The 27,020-nt window shown below is 43.1% G+C and overlaps 1 protein-coding gene across 5 annotated transcripts in view; it reads right to left on the reverse strand.

Annotated features, from left to right (window-relative positions):
• Positions 1-27,020, reverse strand: part of LOC127595426 (neural cell adhesion molecule 2-like) — a 188,390-nt gene that overhangs the window by 86,638 nt on the left and 74,732 nt on the right. The window contains exon 1 of one of the 5 annotated variants that reach the window (XM_052056916.1): positions 5,864-5,891. The exons of the other annotated variants lie outside the window; for them this stretch is intronic. Within the exon in view, the coding sequence (XP_051912876.1) occupies positions 5,864-5,876 (13 nt within the window). The 5' untranslated portion in view covers positions 5,877-5,891. Of the gene's footprint in view, positions 1-5,863; positions 5,892-27,020 lie in introns of those variants that run through there. 5 annotated transcript variants of the gene reach the window in all.

Consider the following 27,020-nt stretch of genomic DNA (forward strand, 5'->3'; position numbering starts at 1 on the left):
GCCAATGAACCATTTTCAGTCACTTGTTTAGAGGTTAAAAATAAAAACAGGCCAAAAGTGCCAAGAATGTACAAACATTTTAAAAGTGCTTGGGTCTCGTGTTTCAAGAGTTGATCCAAAGCTTTCCATGGAAGTCCAAGCCACCATTGTTAATCATTTCGTGACTGAGGTAAAGCTATTTAGGGCACTTTCAGTTCCTTCCAGGTAGGACGGTGCTTTCTCAATAAAGCTTTCAAAGTAAGTGAACCCACAAATTTTCTTGACAAAAATATGTTCTTTGCAGTCCGCCATTCTAAACACAGCACTCTGATTAATATTGCCTATTTGTGTCCATCTGAGGGGGTGGCCATTTTGCTACTTGGTGTCAACTGAAAATGACATGGGAGTTGCTCAGGGTTCAGGTAAGAGGCAACCATGGCACAGCTTCAGATAACAGGTGAGTTGTGTTTTTGAGAGTGCAGTGTGAAAGCTGCAGCTAGCTACTAGCGGGGGACTGAATGGGTGGAAACAAACGGGAAATGCCGTCCTTTGAGAGTCATAGCTTGAAGCAACATATTGAAGGGAAAAGTAAAAAAGAACTGCATAGTAGTTCATTTTTGCAATGGTGAACATTGCTTAACTATGAAGTGAACTAGTTTGTTTATGAAATGAACTTTCCAAGTTCAGAGAAAAGACTGGAATGCATTTGACATCTAAATGAGTACCAGCTACATTATACTGACTGTAATTTCCCGTTTTTACTTGAAAATTACAGTATTTCTTTCACTCCTTTAGAAAATGTCACAGTTTGTCAGGTAGTGCTCATTTATTTTGGGGCTTGAAACGCCTAGAAAAATACCACCTTTCCACAAAGCTGAAAGCATTCTTCGTTGCGAGACTAATAAAGGTTTTCTTATCTTGTTGTTAAATTCAATCTCATGAGCGGCAGGCCTCCATCAAGGCATTCATAATAATAGTAGGTGTCCCATTGTCGTGATTTTTTTTTCATTGCCATTTGATGGGTCAGCATTCTCTCAGCCTTCTCCCAGTCCAAAAGCATGTCCCCCCCAAAGGGGGGCCAAAATCCCTGCAAGCAATCACTGACTTTGACAGATGAGGATTAAGATACGGTATGATTTCTTTGACTGATAATGGACGCTCAGTGATCCTGATGAGTTTGAAACCTATTACAGTCAGGTGGTGTCCTGGGCAGGTTTGCTTTTGCAGCCTTTCACACAAGATTCCCAACTGATCATCCTGTTCACAATGATACAGCCACCAAAGAGGTAAATGTTTTTGTTTTTTTTCATTGACAGTTACTGCTAGCCAACGTGACAGGCAAGGGAAACTGAATTGCCACCATTTGTTTGTTCGCAGCACAATGGAATGAAATTGCACCTCTGAAAGGAGAAACACGAGATGGATTTTTTTTCATCCAGATGTGTTTTTTTTCATATCTCGGTGATTAACGCATGCCATTCGATGACAAAATTCAGGGTTCTGCAAAATTTATGAAGGTGTGTGTGTGTGTGTGTGTATAGTGGGACTGAGCCAGGACTGTCAGCCATGGTTGAGGGGTGCGCTCTACTGAGTCAGCAATTCTAATTTCCTCTATCAAGGTGGTTCCAGCATGTTCATGTTCTCTTGGTTTAGTACTTACCAAGGCAAAGGAAAAACCCATTCCATTTTGGTCATGTTCCAGTGAAAGGATATTTGACTGATGACATGAATTGTATTTACAGATTGGATTTTTCCAACTTTTCTTCAAAGATTTTGACATTGTCCTTCATTTCTCAGTGAATGATATATGAATTTTAATGGTAAAGTCATAATACACTGACCAGCCACAGCATTAGGATCACTTGCAAAATACTACATAATGACATTGAATCACTCGTTCTCTTTTTTTTATTTAATACTGTACCCCTCGAAAGAGGTAACCCCCAAAATCGGGCAAAGCTCTCAGTATGAATCAGTATTTTTGCAAGGAAATAAAAACAATAATAAAAAGTGATTAATTTAATGTTTTTTAGCTGCCTGTTTTTGTATTTCTGATTTTGGTGCAGCACTTTGCTTGCAGCGCTGGTTGCTTTTAAAGTGCTCTGTTTTTAAAAAGTATATTGAGAAAATGAGCGTGTTCTTTTTGAGAATTGGTTTGCCAAGAAATGTTTGTTTGCCTGCGTTATAGTACCGCTGAACATTCCTCTTTTAAACAATTTTATTTAATTTGAATTTAATTAAGATTGCAAGACTGTCTGTGTCTTATGTGTTGTGTTATTTTGACGTCAAGATCGCGCCGCGAGAGTGGCTGCCTTTCCAGCAGCTCCTATATTTTGTTCTTCTACTTCTTCCTTTCATAACTTTGCTGCTGTGAATTGGGAATTTGTTCTCTTATCTTGTCGTATCTTCCTCACCAGCACCTGGATTGTGGCTATCCACATACGGTGAATGCAAGAGCAGTCCGGTACATGAGCCGTGCTGGCTAACGCTTTGTGAAAGGTGACCCATGAGGACAATGCTTTGCGGAAGGGAATCTTGTTTGGTGGCCCATGCTGACATCGTACCAAAAAGAAAACAAATATGACAAGCAGGATGGATGGAGTGAAAGAAAGTGGTCAGACTGGGATAAACCTTTCACACTTGTGCCCACTTTGTCCATCAATATTTGAATTTTTTTTCCAGAGGGTCACATACTGAACGCAGCACATTACGTATGCTTCTTTTAAGGCATATTTTGGGCATATCCAATAAATTAATGAAGTACGAACTTTACGCAGGATGTTTCATACAAATGTTTCAGTCCTGGTTTTATGCCAATGCTGCATTGAAAAATGAGAGCCCTCAACATTTCGGAAATTTTGTGCAGATTCAAATTAGGATTATTTGACCATGACGGAGTTCTGTCTTCTGCGGAAGACCTCTCGCTTCAGTTTCCAATGTGGAGAACCTTCAACCACCCTCCCAGGCAAAGTCATAGAGGCAACTAAATGATATCTGAAATAATCCCCCACCCCCGCTCAGCCCAAGAAAGAGAGACAATGATTTCAAACATCCAACTACCTTTTGCGTCGCCAAAGAACACCAGTCAGCCTGGAATGTCTTTGACATGATAACTGTTTCTATATTCTCACTAGAGCAGCCAAGTAGACGTGATGGTAATTGGATATTTCTCCTCTCTTATCTCACACCTCAGATCAAATTAGACTGGTTGTTTTAGTCGTGATACAGTACAAATACAACGACAACATGCTCACGCTTATCTTTCGTTAATAGAAACATGCTAGCTGAGCAACATAAATGAGAATGTCACAATTTGTCAAAAGGCAATGTTGTTACTGTCCGCTCTTAAGGTGGGGGGTGTGGTGCTCATCAGTGAGTGTGCCATTAGTCTAAAACTTGATAAGCATGTCCCTAACATTAAGCAGTACTCAGGAGTGAAAATCTTTCAGCGAAAGAAGAAAAAAAAACTGACTTTGTTTAGGGAGATGAGTCTCGTCTCTGGGGTAATGTGCACTTCTGATGCTCATTGAATATCAATGAAGGGGATTAGCATGGATGAAAAGCAAACCTTAAACACGACACTTGAACAGCAGCCGCTAACTTTAACACAGCTGGCAAAAGTTGATAAGAGATATTTTGTACTTCAAAGTGCTTGCATGTGAACAACTTTCTAAAAAAATTATATATATATGAGCTTTCAGTTTAGCGCGTTTTTATTGGCATTAATTTAAATGAATTTTAACGGGATTAAAAATTTTCTCGCGAGATTAACGCGGCACACGTCACAAGCGGATGTTACGTTGCTCTGTAAATACACCAGAAACAAAACAACAAGCGCGCTGCAGAAGTCCACGCCAATGTCTGTTTTGCCAGCCACGGCAGCGCGAGACACCGAAAACGGATACTTAAAGAGTTTATGAATGGAAAGTTTACTTTTAAAAGGTTGCCATATTGCTCCACTGACAAGACCAAAGTTGTCTGTTCTTCTCTCTCTCTCTCTGTATCATACAGGTATAAGATGTATGCCACTGACACGATTGTTACTTGTTTGGAACTATTTTGTATGGAAGGTTACAGTGTTCTGCGTCCATGTAAAAAGAGCGGGTGGAGCTTCTCTGTGTTTGTCTGACAGTGGTAGCGACCTAGCGAAAATAAAACGTCTCCAGTGTTGTCATCGAACCAAGTGTAGTCATTCGAAATGAGGTCTACACAAAAACTGTAGAGAGACTTACGCAAAAGAAGGACCAACACAATCAACATAGCCTGACTGTGTTAGGGGGAGTGACCCCCCCCCCGCCCACACACCGTTCAGAATGGTTTGCCCCAGCAGCACGGGGGAAATGCGTGCGCTTTTTTGTACGGCGGGCAGTTTGGAATACAGCGGCACATAAAGAACGCTGGTGTCCGGTGTCTCATTATTCTTCAACAAACATACAGAAACAGACTGCTGTGTTCAAAGTAAACTTGAGAAAAACGAAGTATGCAACCATGGTTTAAATCCACTATAGGCGGAGTACTAGTTTTCCTTAGATGTGCACTTTATAATGTTATATTGCTCCGTTTTGATTTTATTAAAAAAGCTGTTAAAGCAGCTGTTGTGTGACAAAACATTGTTTTCACTGTTGATGGATAGTAATATTGTGTGAGAGATTATGTGTGAATAACTGCTCCAAGTGAAAAATGTTCATGAAAAACTGAAAATCGAAATTGTTATTTCAGTAAATATTTGCATTTGGCACATAGAAAACTGATTCATGAGTCCATGTTGATGAGAGCATTAAAATGGGTGAAAAATAGGACAAAAAATGTAAAAGGAAATTCAGAAACGATAAAAAATGTGTGAGTAATCACGATTAATTCACGATTAACGATTTAGTCCATTTGAGTTAATTATGACAGTTGCATTTTTAATTAGATTAAATATTTTAATCGTTTGACAGCTCTAATTATATATATATATATATATATATATATATATATATATATATATATATATATATATATATATATATATATATATATATATATTATAGATGGGTATAGCTATATATATCTGAGCTCGAGACGCAAATTGCCCAAAGGGAAAATGTCACACAGTATCTCGGGAAATGCTAACCTCAGGGAATAACAGATGCGAGCTTTTAATTCAATTACCCTGAAGGTTCATTAGTGAGACTGATTTCTTAAATGAAAGCCTGGGAATAGAAAGACAACAGTGATAATTGTAGAATCGAAAGGAGGAAGGCCTACTGCAGATATCGGAACTTTCTGGGATTTATGAGAAGCAATTGAATCCTACTGGGTAAGTGTAGGACTCGTGCTGATGGAATTGTGTAACAAGGGATGATGGTAAGCAGGTGGAAAAATAAAATCATTCACTGCTTTTCGTGTTAACAGCAGGACAATGAAAAAGCCACAATTGTACTCATGTAGTTATTTTGCATCATAAACCTCAGCCTGGACAGATATATCCCATTGATTATTAATTTACAGTGTTTCGTAAAGTTTGAGTGCAGCTTGCCTCAGCAGGACCGTGCCTGGCTGAACAAATTTATTGGACAGCGGCATATGAATATAAATTTGAACTCGGACCCTCACATTATACTTTTATTTATTTTTCAATCCGACGGCTGCATTCCTCGCTGGCTCATAGACTTCATAAATACAATTTGCGATAATTGAAAGTTGTGCTCTCATTCATAGGCTACACTCAATCATTTGCCAAAGGACTCAGACTAGCATTTTAAAATGCGATGCATCTTGCTCATTTGAATATTGGACATTCGTCTTTTCCGTGTGCCATCCATCTTCTCCCTGAGATGCTTCAGAATCGCTTCTAGAATGCATAAAATGAACAAAATGGGTCAAAAAAATAAAGGCTTACCATAAAATGACATCCAAATGATGGTAATTACTTGATGTGCATCAGGGGGGGGTCGGGGGGGGGCGATTTCAATCGCTCCAAATCCATGCCACCTCTCTGCGGTAATTTGCTTTGTTAATTGCTCTCTGCTAGATTACCATTACAAGCTAGAGAAGAACTACTCCTTCACATAACAGGAAAGATGATGGACACCCCACGGCTTAAATTATACCAATTTTGCTCACACACCTCGGTGGTGGTGATGAGTGGCTCTTATTGCGCCCCCTGCCAATGTGTCGACTATTCGGTTACTTATTGTGCAAATTACCCTCTCACGATTGGACGTAGAAACGCAAGATAGGAGCTTGTATGGTGCTTTTCTACTTTCAAGGCATTCAAAGGGCTTCAATACGCTCTCTTCATTCACAGATTGCTGATGCTTTTGGGTTAGTATCTTGCGAAAGGATACTTTGTCATAGGCCCACAGAGTACTGAAGAGGGATGACCATGCTCCAAGATGAGTCAAACCATATATGAAATAGCAACAATCAATATTCAATTTGGCACACGATCCGCTCTGCATGGGTGTGCTCGCCGCGCCCACGCACACACACACACACACACTCACACACACACACACACACACTCACACACGAATTAGCTGTCCATCATGTCTGATGATGACACTTGCTCCATGGGAGGGGAGGATGGGTAGGGTGGGGGATCAGCGACTCTGTCGCTGGTGCAACTTCTCGTGGGCATAGAGACCCATCCTTGAGCCGCAGACTCCACCACAGATGGAGCAAGGGAAACCGGATACCAGGGGGGTACCAGCTGCCCGCTGGTGTCGTTGAATGCGCCTCTCGGTTCGTCTGGCTTGGTTAATTTGGTGTATTTGAGAGATTTCAGTGGCACAAGTGAGATTAAGGTGAGGGTGTGGGTGCACAGTCCTCACTCCCACCATCTTCACTCCTACCAGGTGGTTTCCGGTGGCATGAGGGTACCCATGACGACCTTCTTCTGGCAAGAGTTGCAGGGGGCTGCCTGTAGTCCAGTCTGTTGGACTCCGGCTGTGCCTGCCCCAAGGTGGCGGTTTGGGATCACTCTTTGTCTGGCCTCTAGCCTTCGATTTGTTCGGTTTGGGTGACCCTGCCAGGAGTACAGGACTCCTGCTGACATAGCTCTAGGGGTCATGGAGACGCGCAAAGTGCCTCAACACGATAAGGTGGTGATCCCATCGAGGCGCGCACGCACACGCACACGCACGCACGCACGCACACACGCACACACGCACACACACACACTATGCAGCAAACATGTTTTGTTTTTTAAAACAATCACACATAGGCCACAGTCTTTTTTTAATATAAAGCACATGGAATAAAGAATCAGGAGCCATTATCCTACAGTGGAAAATGAACGGGACAGAAGGGCTTAGGAATATGCAGGTCCCAGTGGCCCTTGTACATTCCATCCTGTAGACTTGGGCCCCCTGTCTCCTTAAGTCCATCCCATCCCATCCATCCATCCATCATCTACCGCTTATCCGGGGCCGGGTCGCGGGGGCAACAGCTTTAGCAGGGAAGCCCAGACTTCCCTCTCCCTAGCTACTTCGTCCAGCTCTCCCGGGGGCTCCCGAGTCGTTCCCAGGCAAGCTGGGTGACATAGTCTCTCCAGCATGTCCTGGGTCTTCCTCGGGGTCTCCTCCCGGTGGGGCATGACCGGAACACCTCACCGGGGAGGCGCTCAGGAGGCATCCGAATCAGATGCCCAAGCCACCTCATCTGGCTCCTCTCGATATGGAGGAGAAGCGGCTCGACTCTGAGCCCCTCCCGGATGACCGAGCTTCTCACCTTACCTCCAAGGGAGAGCCCGGACACCCTGCGGCGAAAACTCATTTCGGCCGCTTGTAACCGGGATCTCGTTCTTTCGGTCACGACCCATAGCTCGTGACCATAGATGAGGGTTGGAACATAGATCGACCGGTAAATTGAGAGCTTCGCCCTTTGGCTCAGCTCCTTCTTCACCACGACAGACAGATACAACGTCCGCATCACAGCAGACGCTGCACCAATCCGCCTGTCGATCTCCCGCTCCCTTCTGCCCCCACTCGTGAACAAGACCCCAAGATACTTGAACTCCTCCACTTGGGGCAAGATCTCCTCCCCGACCCGGAGGGGGCACTCCACCCTTTTTCGACTGAGGACCATGGTTTCAGATTTGGAGGTGCTGATCTTCATCCCAACCGCTTCACACTCGGCTGCGAAACGCTCCAGTGAGAGTTGGAGAGCCCTGTTTGAAGGAGCCAACAGCACCACATCATCTGCAAAAAGCAGGGATGCAATACTGAGGCCCCCAAAACGGACCCCCTCAATGCTTCGGCTGCGCCTAGAAATTCTGTCCATAAAGGTTATGAACAGAATCTGTGACAAAGGGCAGCCTTGGCGCAGTCCTACCCCCACTGGAAACGATTCCGACTTACTGCCGGCAATGCAAACCAAACTCTGACATCGGTGGTATAGTGACCGAACAGCCCGTATCAGGGGATTCGGTACCCCATACCCTCGAAGCACCCCCCCACAGAACTCCCCGAGAGACACGGTCAAACGCCTTCTCCAAGTCCACAAAACACATGTAGACTGGTTGGGCGAATTCCCACATACACTCGAGGACCCTGCTAAGGGTGTAGAGCTGGTCCACTGTTCCACGGCTGGGACGAAAACCACACTCTCATCCACCCCTGGGGCCTTGCCACCGAGGAGCTTTTTAACCACATCAGTGACTTCAACCACAGAGATAGGAGAGCCCACCTCAGAGTCCCCAGGCTCTGCTTCCTCCAAGGAAGGCATGTTGGTGGAGTTGAGGAGGTCTTCGAAGTACTCTGCCCACCGGTTCACAACGTCCCGAGTCGAAGTCAGCAGCGCCCCATCGCCACTGTATACAGTGTTAGTGGTGCACTGCTTCCCCCTCCTGAGACGTTGTATGGTGGACCAGAATTTCCTCGAAGCTGTCCGGAAGTCGGCTTCCATGGCCTCACCAAACTCTTCCCACGCTCGGGTTTTTGCCTCGGCGACCACCGAAGCTGCGTTCCGCTTGGCCAGTCGATACCCGTCAGCTGCCTCTGGGGTCCCACAGGCCATAAAGGCTCGATAGGACTCCTTCTTCAGCTTGACGGCATTCCTTACTGCTGGTGTCCACCAGCGAGTACGGGGGTTGCCGCCACGACAGGCACCAACCACCTTACGGCCACAACTCAGATTGGCCGCCTCAACAATAGAGTCACGGAACATGGTCCACTCAGGCTCAATGTCCCCCGCCTCCCCCGGAACATGGGAAAAGCTCTGTCGAAGGTGGGAGTTGAAACTCCTTCTGACAGGGGATTCCGCCAGACGCTCCCAACAAACCCTCACAATACGTTTGGGTCTGCCAGGACGGACCGGCATCTTCCCCCACCATCGGAGCCTACTCACCACCAGGTGGTGATCAGTTGACAGCTCCGCCCCTCTCTTCACCCGAGTGTCCAGAACATGCCGCCGCAAATCCGATGATACAACTACAAAGTCGATCATCGAACTGCGCCCTAGGGTGTCCTGGTGCCAAGTGCACTTATGGACACCCTTATGTTTGAACAAGGTGTTCGTTATGGACAATCCGTGACGAGCACAGAAGTCCAATAACAAAACACCACTCGAGTTCTGATCGGGGGGGCCGTTCCTCCCAATCACGCCCCTCCAGGTCTCACTGTCATTGCCCACGTGAGCATTGAAGTCCCCCAGCAGAACAAGGGAGTCCCCAGCAGGAGTACTCTCCAGCACACCCTCCAAGGACTCCAAAAAGGGTGTGTATGCTGAGCTGCTGTTTGGTGCATATGCACAAACAACAGTCAGGACCCGTCCACCCACCTGAAGGCGGAGGGAGGCAACCCTCTCGTCTACCGGTGTGAACCCCAAAGTACAGGCACTGAGCCGGGGAGCAATAAGTATGCCCACACCTGCTCTGCGCCTCTCACCGTGAGCAACTCCAGAGTGGAAGAGAGTCCAACCCCTCTCGAGAGAACTGGTACCAGAACTCAGGCTGTGTGTGGAGGCAAGTCCGACTATATCCAGTCGGAAATTCTCTGCCTCACACACCAGCTCGGGCTCCTTCATCATGATCATTGGGACACGCAAACCCCTCCACCACAGTAAGGTGACGGCTCACGGAGGGGTCTCTCTTCAGTCTTAAGTCAACAGTCTCAAACTTGGGCCTTAAACTGGACAGTAATTTCAAACTTATTCGGCAAATTGGTGCCGTTGTTAAATCCAGCTTCTTTCACCTTAGACAGCTGGCCAAAATAAAACCTCTCCTCTCACATGAACACTTTGAGACAATAATTCATGCCTTTGTCACATCCCGGCTCAATTACTGCAATGCCCTGTACTATGGAGTCAGCCAGTCCTCCATTAAGCGCCTTCAGCTGGTCCAGAATGCCGCTGCTCGCCTCTTGACTGGTACTCGTAAGAGGGAGCACATAACTCCTACTCTGGCATCCCTTCACTGGCTCCTCATTCATTTTAGAGTTATTTTCAAGATCCTCCTCTTTGTTTTCAAATCTCTGAATAATCTCGCGCCACCTTACCTCTCTGAGCTCATCCGCCCCTACACACCTGCCCGGCGCCTCAGGTCTGTGCACCAGTCTTTGTTAGAAGTACCAAGAACTAAACTTAGGCTCAGAGGGGATCGAGCCTTTTCTGTTGCTGGTCCTTCTCTCTGGAATGACCTCCCACTGAACATTCGGCAAGCCTCTTCGCTGCCCATCTTCAAAGCCCGCCTAAAACTCACTTGTATTCTTTGGCATTCGACTCAGCATGACTTAGATTTGTTGTTGGTTTTACTGTTTGGTGCTTTCTACCGCCTTTATTACCGATTTGTCTTACTGTTTATTGTGCATATTAAATTGCTCCAAGCCAGCGCTTTGTATGCAGCGATGGCTTTTTGAAAGTGCTCTATAAATACTGTTGACTTGACTTGACTTATGTGGTATCATTGTATTCAAATGAACATTGTGTATATATCTGCTTCAATCAATAAGGCATATGCAGGAATAGTTGTTACGATTATATGACTGTCCATGTTTTACGTTAAGTGTTCTGTTATATTATTTTGTGTTAAGTGTTTTGTAAAGCACTTTCTTCCAGCTGCAGCTCTTGTGAAAGCGCTGTACAAATAAAAATGTATTGTATTGTATGTTATTATTAAATTATATATATTATTTAACACATTATTGTGCTGATAGAAAATCTGCATGCCAACATTAAAAACTTCCACAAAAACATGTCAACAATGAATTTCACTTGATGCATTCGCAACAAGACACAGGGACTCCTACTTTCGTTCACCAAATGGTCGTACGGGACTATGAGTCACCTCCTAACACAAAGACAAAGAAAAGAAGAAAGCACAGCTGCAGAGTTGCCGTTAACAAATGTGTTCCGTGTGTTGGAGGAAGAGAGTGTGAAATTAACGACGATGCTTGATTAACACAAAAAATCCCTTTTGTCTTTGGGCTCTGACCGGGGCAATTTGTGGGTGTTCAGCTGAAAATTGGGGGAAATTACTAATATAATTAAGAGGCCTTGATGAAACCGAGTTGTGGGGTATTGGGGGGCTGGGGTTTTGCTCTTATCAGCCTAATTTAAGGAAATAGAAACAGCTAGGGGTGCTGGGGACGGGAAAAAAAAATGGGAGGATTGATCGTGTACTCACCTCTAAATGACTGAGACTAAAGGCCAAGTAATAACAGCTCTAATTACTTGTCATTCTGCAATAAATAAAATGGTAACAAGGTCATTCCATATGTGTGTGTATGTGCAGGCAGGGGTGAAAAACGGTATAATTTCCCCAATATTTTATTTTACTCCAATTATACGTGCACAATGAAGGCTTGGAGATAAAAAGGAAAGATTAGGTGAGGACCACGAGGTGCGGCATACTAAATGTCGCAAGTCTTGTGGCTGTGAGCCACAAAAATAGACACATTCCATTTAGGTTGCTGCACTTGTCCTTAAAAAATGGTCAAACACCTCAAAGTCCCCCAAGTTCTCATTGATGGCTTCAGAAGTGGATGCCATCAAGGAAGGATGGAAAGGAAGGAAAATTGATGCTCAACTTCAAAGCGGTGTCATGTGCTTTTTACTTTATATATATTATATGTGTGTGTGTGTGTGTGTATCTCTCTCTCTCTCTCTCTCTCTCTCTCTCTCTCTCTCTCTCTATATATATATATATATATAGATATATATATCCATCCATCCATTTTCTGAACCGCTTAATCCTCACTAGGGTCGCGGGGGGTGCTGGAGCCTATCCCAGCAGTCTTCGGGCAGTAGGCGGGGGACACCCTGAATCGGTTGTCAGCCAATCGCAGGGCACACAGAGACGAACAACCATCCACGCTCACATTCACACCTAGGGACAATTTAGAGCATCCAATCAGCCTGCCATGCATGTTTTTGGAATGACACGCCGCCGTTCACCTTATTAGGGTGGGCTCCAGTCAACTATTGCAGTGAGTGCCCCCTAAAGGGTTAAACCAAGCTAAGATAACTGTCTGTGACTTTAGCCTCATTTTGAGCCGTAGCTTGCTTTATGGATCAGTGAACCCCTGCCTGCAGGGATGCGGTGAGGATCCATTAAAATGCTGGCTGCTGTTTCTTCGCTGACCTTCACGGACATACTCGACCGCTTTGCTGGCCCCCCTGCTGTTATTTAAAATAACAGGATTTCAGTTACCGCAATGCTGATATTACAGCTTGTAGAATGAGAGCACTGGAGCATGCACATATCCCCACTGCAGCTCATTGGAGTATCGTAAACAGTTTTGTCACTCAAACATTCATCCATTCTTGTTGAAATGAAATATGCACAAGACCGCATACTGTATGTAACAATTGGATAAATTCACTCTGTCACATTGACTGAGTAAAACATGCACAACTATCATTATTCTTTATGGTGTCACAGGTGTGCATTATGCTCAAGTGCGTGAAATCGTTCTTGACTATATTGCCAGTCATGCTTGCCGCCCTACAGAGTGGGTAGGTGGTTGACAGCAACGCACACTAATGGACATGCCTATGAACGAAACACTGTCAAGAGAGTTAGTGTCAATTGACCACTTAGCCGTGCTCGGAGGTACAGCTACACGAGATAAAAACAGCCATCAGCTAATGACAGTGTGGCACTGCACCCAATGTCAACAAGCGGAAAAGTGATGGGGAGCTCCAAACACCTTCTGGGTGACTGCCCATGCGAGTCCATCTACATCTGTGCACACGTGATTGACACCCAAGGAACAGAGCTGTGGTTTTGCCTTGCTACTGACTGACTGGCCAGCTGAAAGCCCGACGTGTATTGCCATTGGGAAGATTGGGGGACTGAAATATAGGTTAAAAGCAAAATACGTTGTCTCTCTGTCTGTCTGTCTGTGTGTGTGTACCCAATGGCCCGCAGACTGGCGTTTGAGGACCATTGATTTGGTATGCTGTTAGATCTCAATTGGCACACAGCACAAAGACAAAAACTGTCTCGGCTCGAAACAATGTGTAATTCCACTTAATTGGCCAACAATTACATAACCTTCTGGAGGAATAATTGAGCTGATGCATTCCATTAAGAATAAAAGTGCTGTCCTTGTACTTCTTTACAAATGCACCCTAAGAATAAAAATGAGGACACAAGACAATGATCAGAGGTATAGGGTGTTGTTTATCAATGCACACAAGTGAATCATGTCATTGATTTGTTCATGTGCCTGCTCACCTCATGTTCTCCTTCAAATCGCACTGAAAGCAATCGTTTCGAATATTGCTGCAGTGTCGGAGAAAAAAAGCAAAACAAAAAGGCTGCATCTTATGTCAATGGAGTTTCGCCAGAGGTGATGCGGGCTGATTCTGTTTGCTAGCTGCGGCGCGGAAATGTTCTGTCTGATGTCGTCAGAGTGGGTTTGTGGGTGCTTCTCAATCATTCAATGTACCTCAAAACAACAACTCCGCTGGGCGCATAACCTGGCGAACGTAACATCCATCCACCTCACTTCATTGTGTGGATGAAGCATGAATGTGTTTGCATGTGGCATTCAACACTACACTTGTAGCTATGTTCAGTATACTGTAACATCACCTACTACATTAACTACTCCTACATAATCAATGGAGAGCTCATGCTAACCAAAAAGTCTGCCTTTACAAAGAAGATTACAATCCAGCCAAGATTGAACTGTTGCTGTGCTGTTTGTTTGTCTACTTGTTTCTTTAAAATCGGAGCTGTGAGCTCCGACGAGTCACTAGATGGCAATAAATGACCTTTTATCATGAAGCCACATAAAAGAATAGAAAGTCTGTCCAACCAGACAGTTAACATTTGCTGCAAATTTGAACTATTTTGAACACAACGTACACAATAGCGCCTCAAACTCAATAACACAAACGCGGTGCACAGAAGACACCAGAATGAAGCTGACAGATTGACTTACATTATGTGCTCTTTGTGTTGCTAAACTCTCTTAGAACTGTGTTGAGCCTGCTTTGGGGTTCTGAATTCGGTGCAGGGCATTTAAAAATAAATACATAAATAAATAAATAAAGCTGCCTTTTCCAATTCATGTTGTAAGCTTGTTCCTCAGATGGCCACACTAGCATCTTTACAATAATCTGATGTTGTGTACTAAGCCAGTCATGGTTGTTTTTAGATTTGTGGTTCGCATCTTTATTCCAGTAGTGTACCCATCAACTATTGCTGATACCTGACACGCGGGATACATTTTGCTACCGAATAATTGGATAGATAGATAGATGTATACAAACAGATGATAGAGATGATAAAAAGACCTAACCACACAGAGTATAGGTGATTGTCCAATTAAGTGTGTGTGTGTGTGTGTGTGTGTGTGTGTGTGTGTGTGTGTGTGTGTGCGTGTGTGTGTGTGTATTGGTTATTGTTCTTAACTGAGACAAACAGGCTCTATTATTGTCCTTTTGTTGCCCATCGAGCCCTTGAAAGAACAACTTGTCCAGGCACTTATTCACAAACACTTTTGGCTATCTCGGACAATCACACAGATCAATCCGAGACGCGGACCTGCGGTGAGTGAGGGATGTGGGGGCGTTCGTGTGTGTATGTGAATTGGTTTCTGTTATTTTCATGGAGTGTTCAAGGCTCTTCGAGGATAATTGAGGCACAGTAGGAACCAACCTGCCATTAAGAATCTATGACAGTTTCCTTCAATCCGTATTGAACATGCGCAAATGGGGATGCGTGCCGAGCCCTGGTATCAAACTGGCCCCGTGGCTGAATTTGTTAAAACAGAGGTAAAAATGCACCCTTAACGGTTATTTTAATGGTCTAGGCCCTAGACCTAGACAGCATGTGTGTCAAAAATATGGCCCGCGGGCCGGAACCGGCCGCCAAGGAGGTTAGATCAGGCCCGCAGGATCATTTAAAAGTGAAAAAACGCATAAAAGACACTGAATTAATATTTGTTTGCAATTCGTGGAGTATCCGCTAGGGGACACACCGTTTTGATCAGAGTATAAGACAACATTGTTTTGATCAGAGAAGAGGACAACAGCAGTCGCAGTCTGTCACTGAGACAACACAGAAGACGCTATCAAGGAGATGTGAATACGTTATTCTTTACACCAGTGGTCACCAAACTACGGCCCGCCTCCACATTTGGTCCGGCCCCCCTGAACAATACCAGAGAGTCTTTTGATTTATTTTTCATCTATGTATATTTGTATTTTATCATAAAACTTGGCTTTTGCAATAAAATATTCCTTAGTTATGAACTATTTTCATGATTAACTATTAGCTAGTAACAATTTCATAAACACATGCAGTACAACGTGACATTTGTTCCATCCTTCTGCGGTCTGTGCCGTTTTCTGGCAACCCCAAAAGAAAAAAATCCTAAACCCGTCCCTCTCAAAGAGAACGTAATCACGGCGTAAAGGTGAGGTAAGAGAAAAAAAATATTCAGAATACAGCGAATTTAACCCAAACTGGAGAAACTTTTTTTTTTTCAATGCAAAGAAAATATTTTCTGTCTCATCTGTCGGTGGCGGTATTCAAAAAATACAATCTGCGGAGCACTATGAATCCCGTCACAACAACAAGCACCATTTTTTGCATGGGCAAATGGGAGCAGACAAACTGTCAACGCTAAAAAGAGGAATGTTAGCTCAGCAAAATACATTTGAACCAGCCATCTGTTTGGGCTAGCTTTCGGTTTGCTCAACTGATAGCAAGCAGCGGTAAGGAGAGTTTGTCAAGAAAAGCATGAATGCTGTCGCAGAGGTGGTGTGTCCTGAGAAGAAAGACGTCTTTAATACCGCAGGTGTATCAAAAAAAGTTATTTGATTTTGTGTGGGTTTCTGGGAAACTACATTTTTACGTCTAGGTACTCTGACCCCGGCTCCCCCCATCAGAGAAGCGAAAAGTTATGTGGCCCTCACAGGAAAAAGTTTGGGGACCACTGTTTTACACATTTAATAGCCCTCTCCTTAGTTTGTGAGGTGTAGGCAGGGATTACATTTAGATTTTATATGCACATGTGTAAATGGTTTAAAAATTCCTTTCTTTATAAATCTCGTTTATTCTTAAAATGCATCACAATATTTTTCAATACCAATTACTTGTTTAATTGCTGTGCCTTTGTACAATCAGTGGTATCAGTTGCAATGCATATATGTGAATGATAAAAGTTAATTGCATATTTGTCTAAGGAAATCGAAGGTGCTTCATGAAATGTTTTGTAAAAGATATGTTCATTAAATTTAAACATTTTCCTAATGTTCTTGTTCTTCTTTAGACCAAAACAAAGGAAAGACATTATTTTGGTTATTTATAGCAGAGTATGGTATAATTTAAAGCCGAGGCCATATGTGGCCCACCTGGTCTAGGGAGAAATTACGCAAATTAATTTTTGACTGACTTTGTCTCTTTGAATGTTATTTTGCACCTTTAGTCTGACCTGACAGTTTAAACAAAATTGACAAAAAGTGTTTTTTGGTTTTTTTATATCTTATAATATCTTAAAATGATACACTGCTCACCATTTAAATAAAACTGGAATAAGAATAACCTCAGAAAATCTATTTAAAACGAAACAAATCAATATAAAACAATGCCAAGAACTGCATCCTCACTTAAGGTTGCATTACAAACATACACCGGCTTAAGGAAGGATGGGGGAAAAATAGACCCATTATACAGTAATCCGAAATGTGGGCTCTGACATTGCTACCAGCATCCGTGGGTGTAAAGGAACAAGCGAACACAAGGGGACAATGCTTGTAATCCCGTTAAAGGATTAAAGGCTCGGCTGCACACGCATGTGCAACACACAAAATACGTCCATCTTTTGTTAGGGCACTTGTTCATTTACCCAGATAACAACACACTTCAATTGCCTTCAACATCCATTGATTCTAGAACAGTGGTTCTTAACCTGGGTTCGATTCGAACCCATGGGTTTGGTCAATCGGTCCCAGGGCTTCGACAGAGCCTCTGCCATGGATGTTAAGACACACTCGACTCAACATGTCAATTAGTTATGACACACCCGCACATTACATTGCTTGTCTAATCAGTGCTGTGGGAAATTTAGTTCACTCAGTTGTCAACGTGTGACTGTCGTGATACATCGTACATAGTGTGATTTAAAAAACAAAAGTTTGAATACATGCTAACCATGTCCAGCAAAGAAAGTGGTCAGACGAATATGTACAACGTGGATTCAACATACATGACGGACCGTGATGGGACAGAGGGTCCCATCAGCATGATTTGTTTTGCCAAGTTGAGCAACTCTTGTCTTGCACCGGCAAAACTGAAGGAACACTTCTTGAAACTGCATGGAGATTCATTTTGTTCACAATTAAAAAAAATGTATGCCTCTTTCTGTTGTTAATAAATGTGCTTTTTATGTCTTGAATTTGTAAAAAAATTGTATTTGAACTTTTCAATAATGAAGGGTTCGATGAATGTGCACACACACACACGCACACAGCGGCACTCAATCAGTCTAAGGCTGCAGGCAATGCACTTGACTTGTAGACATCTCATTCAATTTGTGGTACGAAAAAAACAAAGATACCACATACATTACGGATGTTTTGTTCTCAAACAACAAATCTACAAGCCATAACGCAACCCAGTGGGAGAATCTTCCTTGCGTTGCGGTCAGATAAAGCATCACAACACTATAAATTCTCATTTGGCTGGTTTATACTCCTTAATCCTCATACTGATGCCTTCGCGCGGTGCTAATGATCAAACTCTGGGAGCTTGGAATGCCTAAGGCACCAAAAAAATGAACCTTGCGAATGCTCGGCAGTGCAGCTCAAATGAAAGAAGTGTTTCGCCGTGTGGGCTGTGACATTGCCAGAGGCAGCTCTTGTGAAACCTCCACTTGAACTACAACCACCGTCAGCGCTGGGCCTATTTGGAGCCATACAGGCTGCTTTAAAGTTTTCCTGTTTTGCCAAAGATGTTTCCATCAATCGGTCATGTTATACCCTCAAGGGATGCAACTTTTTACACATGCATGGATAAAGGTGATTTTTACTTATTTATTATGCCAGTTTGCCATTGTAGCCCAAAGTAGAAAGCACAGTGAATGATTAAAAGGCAACATTTTTTTGCAAGATAAACTGTTCGGATGAAAGTGTTGAAACACAACTTTTAATCAAATAATTTAGGAATCAAAGAATCATCAAGACCCATATTTTACCAGCTTCTTTGCCACTTATCCAGCAACACACTTCAAAATCTGGTAGTCCGAAAAGCGAAAGCTGTTATAGCTTAAAAGGAGACATACACTACATATTTTATTTGAGTTTCACTAATAATAAACACATTGACATTGTTTGTACAGAAAAACTAAAAATGACCACTGAAATGTTTTATCGGGATCATAGTCAATGAAATATTTAAATAAGTCATTACTTTATTTTGGTGGTCCAACAAAATCATGAAACTGACCCACCCTGCCAAAAAAAAAGATTATACCCCTGACTTTTATTTTATTTTTATCTTTAGTTTTATTTTCTTGTTGAATTTGATTCAAAGATGTCAGCCAGTGACGCCAAGTGAACTTGAGTTATTCTAACAAAAGTCTGTATGACTCTTTTGAGGGCATTTTTGCCATTCTCTGCGCAGTTGAAATAACACGATAATATCTCTACCGTCGACTTGATTAGAATCTGCCCGGGCCGAAAAAATACAGACTGGAAGAACAACAGCGGATGATATCAATGTTATAGCCACATATTTTACACATGAATAAAAAAACGGCAAACACACACAGAACTAACGGTAATGATGTGACCTGACATGCAATGCCAGCAAACAACATTAAGAGCGGTATTGTAGATTGGACAACTTGCATTACCACGTGGTGACTACAGCAAGACATTTCTGCAAAAGATTCATGGACACACATCAACACAGGGCAGTAACATTTCTGTTTGCTGTCACTGTGCATCATCCAGAATGGTTGGGAGGCTGGTGTGAATACTTAATAAATACTAAATAAACCCAGAGGGGACAGCAAACAAAAATATGCTTTTAAATATTGAACAGATAAGAGCTCATGAACTTATGTTGCTCGGGGACTTGGCCGGGGCGTCACCAGGGACAATTACAAAGCCCAGGATAGGAATGCTGCAAAGGCAAAAGAGACGGAAAATGGTGCATAATAGACAAATACTGTGAAGCGGCACCAAAAAATCCCCCGACAAATATTACTGCAGCCTACTGAACAACATTGCCATGTAATTCCATTCCATTTAACCAATGGAATTAGTTGGCTGGTCTCTCGATGCAATCGACAAAAAATTTTCGACGAAAAGAGCAGGCAGTGGGGAGCCTGCTTGCCCCTTGGGGACATTTGCTGCCGGATACGCCCTTGATCCATGGAGAAAGTGGAGAATGGTGTGCCTGTCAATACTGTCCGTTGAGGATGTGGAAGACATCTACATTATCGGCCTTCTCATAACAGGTATGCTGCTATTTGGTGTTAGCAGCTTCCTGTTTTATCGCAAAATTCAACCGACGGGAGCAGCTTTATTGGAAGTGAAGAAGCTATGACCTGTACATGCATACACATACACAACTGGACAATCACACGCGCATACATATCCTTATTATCACTGTCTTCATCGCTCTGATTCTTTTCCCCCGTGACGTAGTATTATCTGCAGAGTGCATCAGGGACCGTGCAGCTGGTCAGTTAATCTGCGTCATGGTCGCCCCCCCCACCCCCCCCCCCCCCCTCTCCCTTCCCATCCATCCGCCCTCTCATTACATGTTATGTCTTGTGACTTGTTGTAACTGTCATATGCTTATTTATGTGCTTGGGTCTTTTTTTTATCCTGGACTTAAATTATCCTCAGAAGAGGATAGTTCGAGCGTGGGTTGTCCCATTCGACCACTTCGTCATACGATTCTAAATGTGGACAAAATACATGCATAGTGTGTGCTCTTCATATATTTCATTTTTGATCACGCGGTTTTCAATGCAAGTCTCAACAATGCACTATTTTAACCAAACAACGAAGGGGTTGAATACACACACTGTCATTTGTTTTCCCAGTGCACAGGGCTTTCTTGCATTCAAGGAGAGAACAAAACTGCTGAAGAAGAAACCGAAATCAAGTTCAATAACTCATTTCCAACTATTTATTTATTTATTCTCACAAAACCAACTCACTTAACATTTTTACATTATTGAGATACTATATTCGTTGTGCATGTCATTCCAAATCTTCGCTCCCAAAATATTCGGCCTAGTGACCAAGTGCAAATGCAACTGAGAAATGTCTGCCATCTAATGGTGGCTGGGGACATTACAACTTAAAACTCCACGCCAAAAGTACAAGATTAAAAAAAAAGGACAATTCAGAGTGTGATCGTCAGTTGCCCATCTCCTTTCTATTCCGATATGCCTTCTGCGGAAGGTCACGTGATCAAACCGAAGAACAGGTTGATGGACTTCCTGCGCAATATTTATGATTATTATACTATTGGCTGATGATACCCTACCTTGAAACAAAGTAAACCTAAATGATTAAGACAAATAAAAAATGCCTGTTGCCAGGTATTATCTGATGCACTATAAGCAGACATCAAGCTGTCCTGTGAACGAGACTATGTTCAGCAGAGCCTCAGGAATCAATGACTGAGGCTGATGGCTGATGATTTTTTTTAAAAACATATACATAGGCTTGCTGCTTTCCTCTTAAAGGGAGCACATTGGTCCCCACCTCTGATGCTTCTCAATGATTCGATTAGGTGCCTGTGTGTTCCGCAACATGGTGGGCAAACCCACGAGCAGGGAGGCCAGTTTGGTGGGGTAGAGTTATTAACCGAAAATGCGAATGATCTCGGAGGCGGAGACTTGTTTATTTGGCCTCAACCCCTCATGTCGGTTTGAAAGCCTCCCCGCTTCCTGGATGAAATTAAAAGAAACACATAGGTGTCTTACAGTATTCATTGCTGTATTTTACTGGACTGTATTTCTTGCATCAGGCCCTTGGCCAGATCATGCTGAAGGAAGCTGGACCTCCTGTGACGATTTTCAAAATGAAAAGGAGGTCTCACTGTAGGATTTGAATTACATTCTTCTATCCTGACATCAATTTCAAAAACGTGGTGCCACCAGATCATAGCAATGAGTCAGAAGCTAACCACCAGCAGCATTCACCGACCAATACTTTGATATTTTTGTCGCTTCATATCATTAGATAGATTTCCATATTTGGTCACTTTCCATATTTGGTCACAGCGGAGAGATACGGTGGCATGTACTCGAAGGTTAGAGCTTTTGTGGAAGGACAACTGGCCCCTCGAGAGTGAGGGCCAGTTGTTCTGCAGTAAAACGGCCACACAAGAAACATGTCAGCAGAAAGACTGAAGGAGCAAAATAGGGCATGTCTGAGAAAGACAAAATCATCGGAGGTGTGCACAAAGTACACAAAGATGATCCAGAAGTGCTGAAATTAAACAAAAGAGGTGAGGGGGACAAGCGACTGGATAAAATATTCGAAACAGGTTTGCCATCCATCCCAGACCCTTTTCCCCTTTTTTTTACCGGAGGAAACCAAACTGCAGATCCCCATCCTATTCTCACCTTTTCATTCCCAGCCACCTTTCACACGTTGTGATAGAAGCAGCTCTATGACATCTCATTAGTGACCATTGTTGTTTTAGCGACTTTCTCAGCCACATTCATTCGCACCTACACCATTTTTCCGTCCACATGTCTGCAAATCACGTGCCTGAAGCTGTCAATTACAATCTCAGGATATGTGAATGAAGCCTTTTCTCTGCCAATTTAAGTCGCCGACTCACTTTTGAGAGAGGGCAGGTGGACAGGGAAGCACTGGGACAGTTGGACCACAAACAAATGGATTTCTCACGACTCCGAAACGTGGCCATGATAATGATCTTACCTGAAGCAGAGTTTGAACTAGATAGTAACCCTCACTTTGACTTCACGGGGTAAAAATAGCACGCAAAAATTGCGTGCGTTGACGTTGTTGCCTGGCAGTACAGTTTGGTTACAGAACAGTCAATGACCCATTTGGTACCCATTTTTCAGATTAGTCACCATTTCAATTGTAAAAGGACTCCAAATACAGGGTGTTCCAAAAGTCTTGGGCATATTTTGACATTGAATATCTCGGAAACTACTAAGAATATAAAAACACATCTGGTAAATTCAGAAAGATTGCAATCTCAATTTTTACATGGAATGTTCAAAGATGTTCAATGTGAGCACCATTGGTCACACGACACACATCAAATTCTTGCCAAACGCGTCCCAGCATTGCATTGGCAATGGTTGCAACAGCTTCTGTTATTCGTCCCGTTCTTTTAGCTGGACATAAGCACCCATCAAGTCTGAATTTACCATGCCATCTCACTTCCTCTCTGGTGGCTCCTTTCCGAATTTTCTGTGAAATGCAGGTTGAACAACAGTCCATGATTCAGTTTTTGAAAATTCAAGCACACAAAACGCCATTTTCTAGTTGAGTGAACGCCATTAATGGGTCTGAAAAGACAATAGCAAAAAAACAATAGCATTACGAAAAATTTAATAGCTTTAAAATGGCACGACTTTTAGCTTACCACCATTCATAGTTAAGGAGATATGGGGACTTCAAATGTGCCCAAGACTTTTGGAACACGCTGTATATCAGACCTGTACTCTTTTTTTGGGGGTTTGTTTTGTTTTGTTTTTCTGCTGCTGCTTTTACCAGGCATACCAGTCACATGTATAGAGTTGAGCTTTACACACTGCGGTCATTCGAAAGATTTACAGAGATGTATTTGTGATTGAATGCAAGTGTGGACTCCCAGTGACACAAAGAAAGGAATTTATTTTATTATAATAATAATGATTACTATTCACTGACTGGATGGATATATTTTATCAACAGCTGTAACCTACCAACTATCATCCTATTATCGTCTTCTGGATCCATATTCAGAGGTCAATTTTCCCATAATAGTTCTGTAGACAGCCATTATGAACGGCTGACCAGCTATTCACCCACCCCGAATTCGGCCCAAGTCAAGCTTACATCGCACAGCTTATGTAGGTATATTGTGAGCACATTTTGTGGAAATTTTGAACACTTGCTTTGGCCCATAAGGATGAATGTAAAATTCTCTTATATAAATTTACCGAATGGCATCAAGGGAAGAAGAACAATGTCTCCTCTGACCATCACTTTCTCATCCTCACCAGAAAAGTGGCTTTGTAGTGGACCAGTTTCTCGATCGGGTAGACTAGAGAAAGGTGGCGCTTGTGGCGCTTATCAGAGGGGACGAGGCGGGCTATTTAGAGACCGAGGGATAAAAAGAGGATGTGCCATGTCTATCTGTAACACCCAATAGAATATTTTGATCATCAAGTTTTGGCGCATTGGTGACAGCACAATAGAAATAAGCACCGTTTCTTGAAAAGAAGAATTCATTGGCACTGCATCCCATTTGATCCTTTATTCATTGCACATAGAGCAGGGGTGCCATAAAAGGAGGAAATATGAAGACAATTTGAAGGGCCCATGATTGACAACTGCTGTAGAAAACAATATTTTGCCACTGAAATTGCATATCGTACTTTATCCACTGACTGGCTTACAGACGCTCTGCAGATGTCGAGCACGCTAAGTCTTGGCTTTCTTTCCGCCATGATGTAAAGAAAAAAAAACAAACAAAAACAAAAATACATGACACACTTCCATAAAATCTTTCCCATTCGTGCGAGTATTGATGTATTCACTGGCGCTTGTGTCATTAGAAGAATGTGTGCCATTATTTTCTTGACAACAAGACACATGAGCCATTCAGCTCATCCTTCTTTATCCTTCAAGGCTGAACACTAAAAGAGAAAAGAGACCCCGGTGAGATCTGTTCATTTATTTGTACAGCCACTCCGTAATGGATGCTTTCAGCCTCACCATATTGTTGTGTCTGGTGCATATTTTGAGTCACACACACCAACAAAGTAATCTGGAGTGTGGGAAGGGCGACAAAAGAAACAAAACTAAGCCTTCTAATTCCCATTAAATGTGTTGACTTCTTTTCCAGGACTATTTATTTTGTTGTACTTGGGATGTTAGCATTGTCAGACATCTGATAAGACGACAAAAACCCTGCGATCCTGGCATGTAGAGGGGAAAGAAAAACAAAGAAAGGCAAAGACTGCTGGCTTAAACCACAGTGATTGTATGCAAGTGTTGGAGCCGCTCCGGAGAGAAAGCTTCCACCTACACTCAGCTTGCGAAATGAATAGCATCTGCAGGCTGCCATGACAAACAACAGTGAAGCTGGGGAGCAAGAATGGGCATGTACAGCGAGGTTCTTGTTGTAAGGAGGTGGTGTGTTCAGTCAAGAGAGAGAAACGTACACTTTTTTTAAAAGTGTGTTTCACTCCTAAAGGTGCTATGCTCAGGAAGGTAGAGGCACCTTTCGTCAGATGGCTTTAAAACAGCTCACGTTTACACAGACTCAAACACAGATAGGCACAAATGCATCACACACTTTGCTCTTCAGCCCAATTGCAATCCCTAATCCCTTCCTCTCTCGTATTGCTCATTTTCGAATTGTAAACCCATGGTGTCGACTGGAATTTATTGGTTTAATATTCCTGCTCGATATCATAACTAACCCCGGTGGAAGGAGTCGAGGTAGAGAGGGTGGGAAGTGACGCTGTGCTGAGCACAGCCACTGGAACTCAGTCAACTCGAGGTAGGATACAGAGATAATTGTGTTTGGGAAGTGAAAAATCATCAATGACAATGCTTTGAAGCCATGTCACATGACAGGGTCATTATCACTCATTTGGTTTGTTGCCCGGTCTGCCTCGGTGGCTAGAGGGGCAACGCGATATTTCTTGATGCTTCAACATGTGGTCAAATGTTGTGGCAATAATCGGAGAGACACACACTTCGTTGCTGTTGTCATCGCAGAAGAATAATTTATTCTTCATTATTTCAGGGCTTATTTCAGGTTTCACCGTCCGAATAAAAATCAAAAGGCTTTCAGTTTCAATCTTGTTTAACAAAACACAGTCATAACGGTGGTTATAAAAACACAGGAAATCTATTGACCTTAAATTCAAGAAAACAAAACCTCTCTAGCAAGGTGCTTAATATACGATTTTCACATTCAAGTTCCAAACAAATATTTACTATTTTCACAATAAATGACTTAACTCGTTAATCCTTTTAACAACACAAACTCATTCATTCATTCATTCATTCATCTTCCGTACCGCTTGATCCTCACTAGGGTCGCGGGGGGTGCTGGAGCCCATCCCAGCCGTCTCCGGGCAGTAGGCGGGGGACACCCTGAATCGGTTGCCAGCCAATCGCAGGGCACACAGAAACAAACAACCATTCGCACTCACAACTAGGGACAATTTAGAGTGTTTAATCAGCCTGCCACGCATGTTTTTGGAATGTGGGAGGAAACCGGAGCACCCGGAGAAAACCCACGCAGGCCCGGGGAGAACATGCAAACTCCACACAGGGAGGCCGGAGCTGGAATCGAACCCGGTACCTCTGCACTGTGAAGCCGACGTGCTAACCACTGGACTACCGGGCCGCCCACAACACAAACTATCATTTATATATGAACTATTGTTCCTTTTTTCCATCCAGTTCCTTTTAATCACTCATAAAAAAAAGTACATTTACTAATGAAAGAAATACACTTCTCTTTATTCTTTCCCCAAGAACAGTCTCACATAAAAAGGTCTACCCTTCCTTTAATCTCTCTCTCTCTCTCTCTCTCTCTCTCTCTCTCTCTCTCTCTCTCTCTCTCTCTCTCTCTCTCTCTCTCTCTCTCTCTCTCTCTCTCTCTCTCTCTCTCTCTCTCTCTCTCTCTCTCTCTCTCTCTCTCTCTCTCTCTCTCTCTCTCTCTCTCTCTCTCTCTCTCTCTCTCTCTCTCTCTCTCTCTCTCTCTCTCTCTCTCTCTCTCTCTCTCTCTCTCTCTCTCTCTCTCTCTCTCTCTCTCTCTCTCTCTCTCTCTCTCTCTCTCTCTCTCTCTCTCTCTCTCTCTCTCTCTCTCTCTCTCTCTCTCTCTCTCTCTCTCTCTCACTAGCATGCATAGTAAACAACACTTAGACACTGACTAAAGATCAAAGAGTAACCCACGTGATAAGGCAGAAAGAAGATGCACAGCCAATCAACATGGCTTTGCATCTTCTCAGCCCCCGCCTCACCCCACATGTACAGTATATGTTGCTCTATGTGACTCACTGTTGTTTTGCTGACTTTCGCTGCACCTCGGTGACCGTTTGCGGACTTCAACAAATAAATAAATAAATGCAGTACATACTGTATATATTTTTTATGAATATGTTTGAGATAAACGAACCGCGAAATAGCGAGGGATCACTGTATAGGCTAATCGCTATGAAAAATATTATGAAACAGTATTGGTTATTCTATAATTTACTGGTTGTAGCAATGGTAACTTTAGGAATAAATCATTCGTCACAACGTGTAGTAATGCTAATGCTAAATGTTGGTAGAACTAATGATGGCGTGCGTTAGATTCTTTCGTCAAATTGAGAGTTGATCACACAAGCATTGTTTTGGGAAGGGTATGTCTAGCCACATCA

Source organism: Hippocampus zosterae, chromosome 2, assembly GCF_025434085.1.
Source record: "Hippocampus zosterae strain Florida chromosome 2, ASM2543408v3, whole genome shotgun sequence".
Lineage (NCBI taxonomy): Eukaryota > Metazoa > Chordata > Actinopteri > Syngnathiformes > Syngnathidae > Hippocampus > Hippocampus zosterae.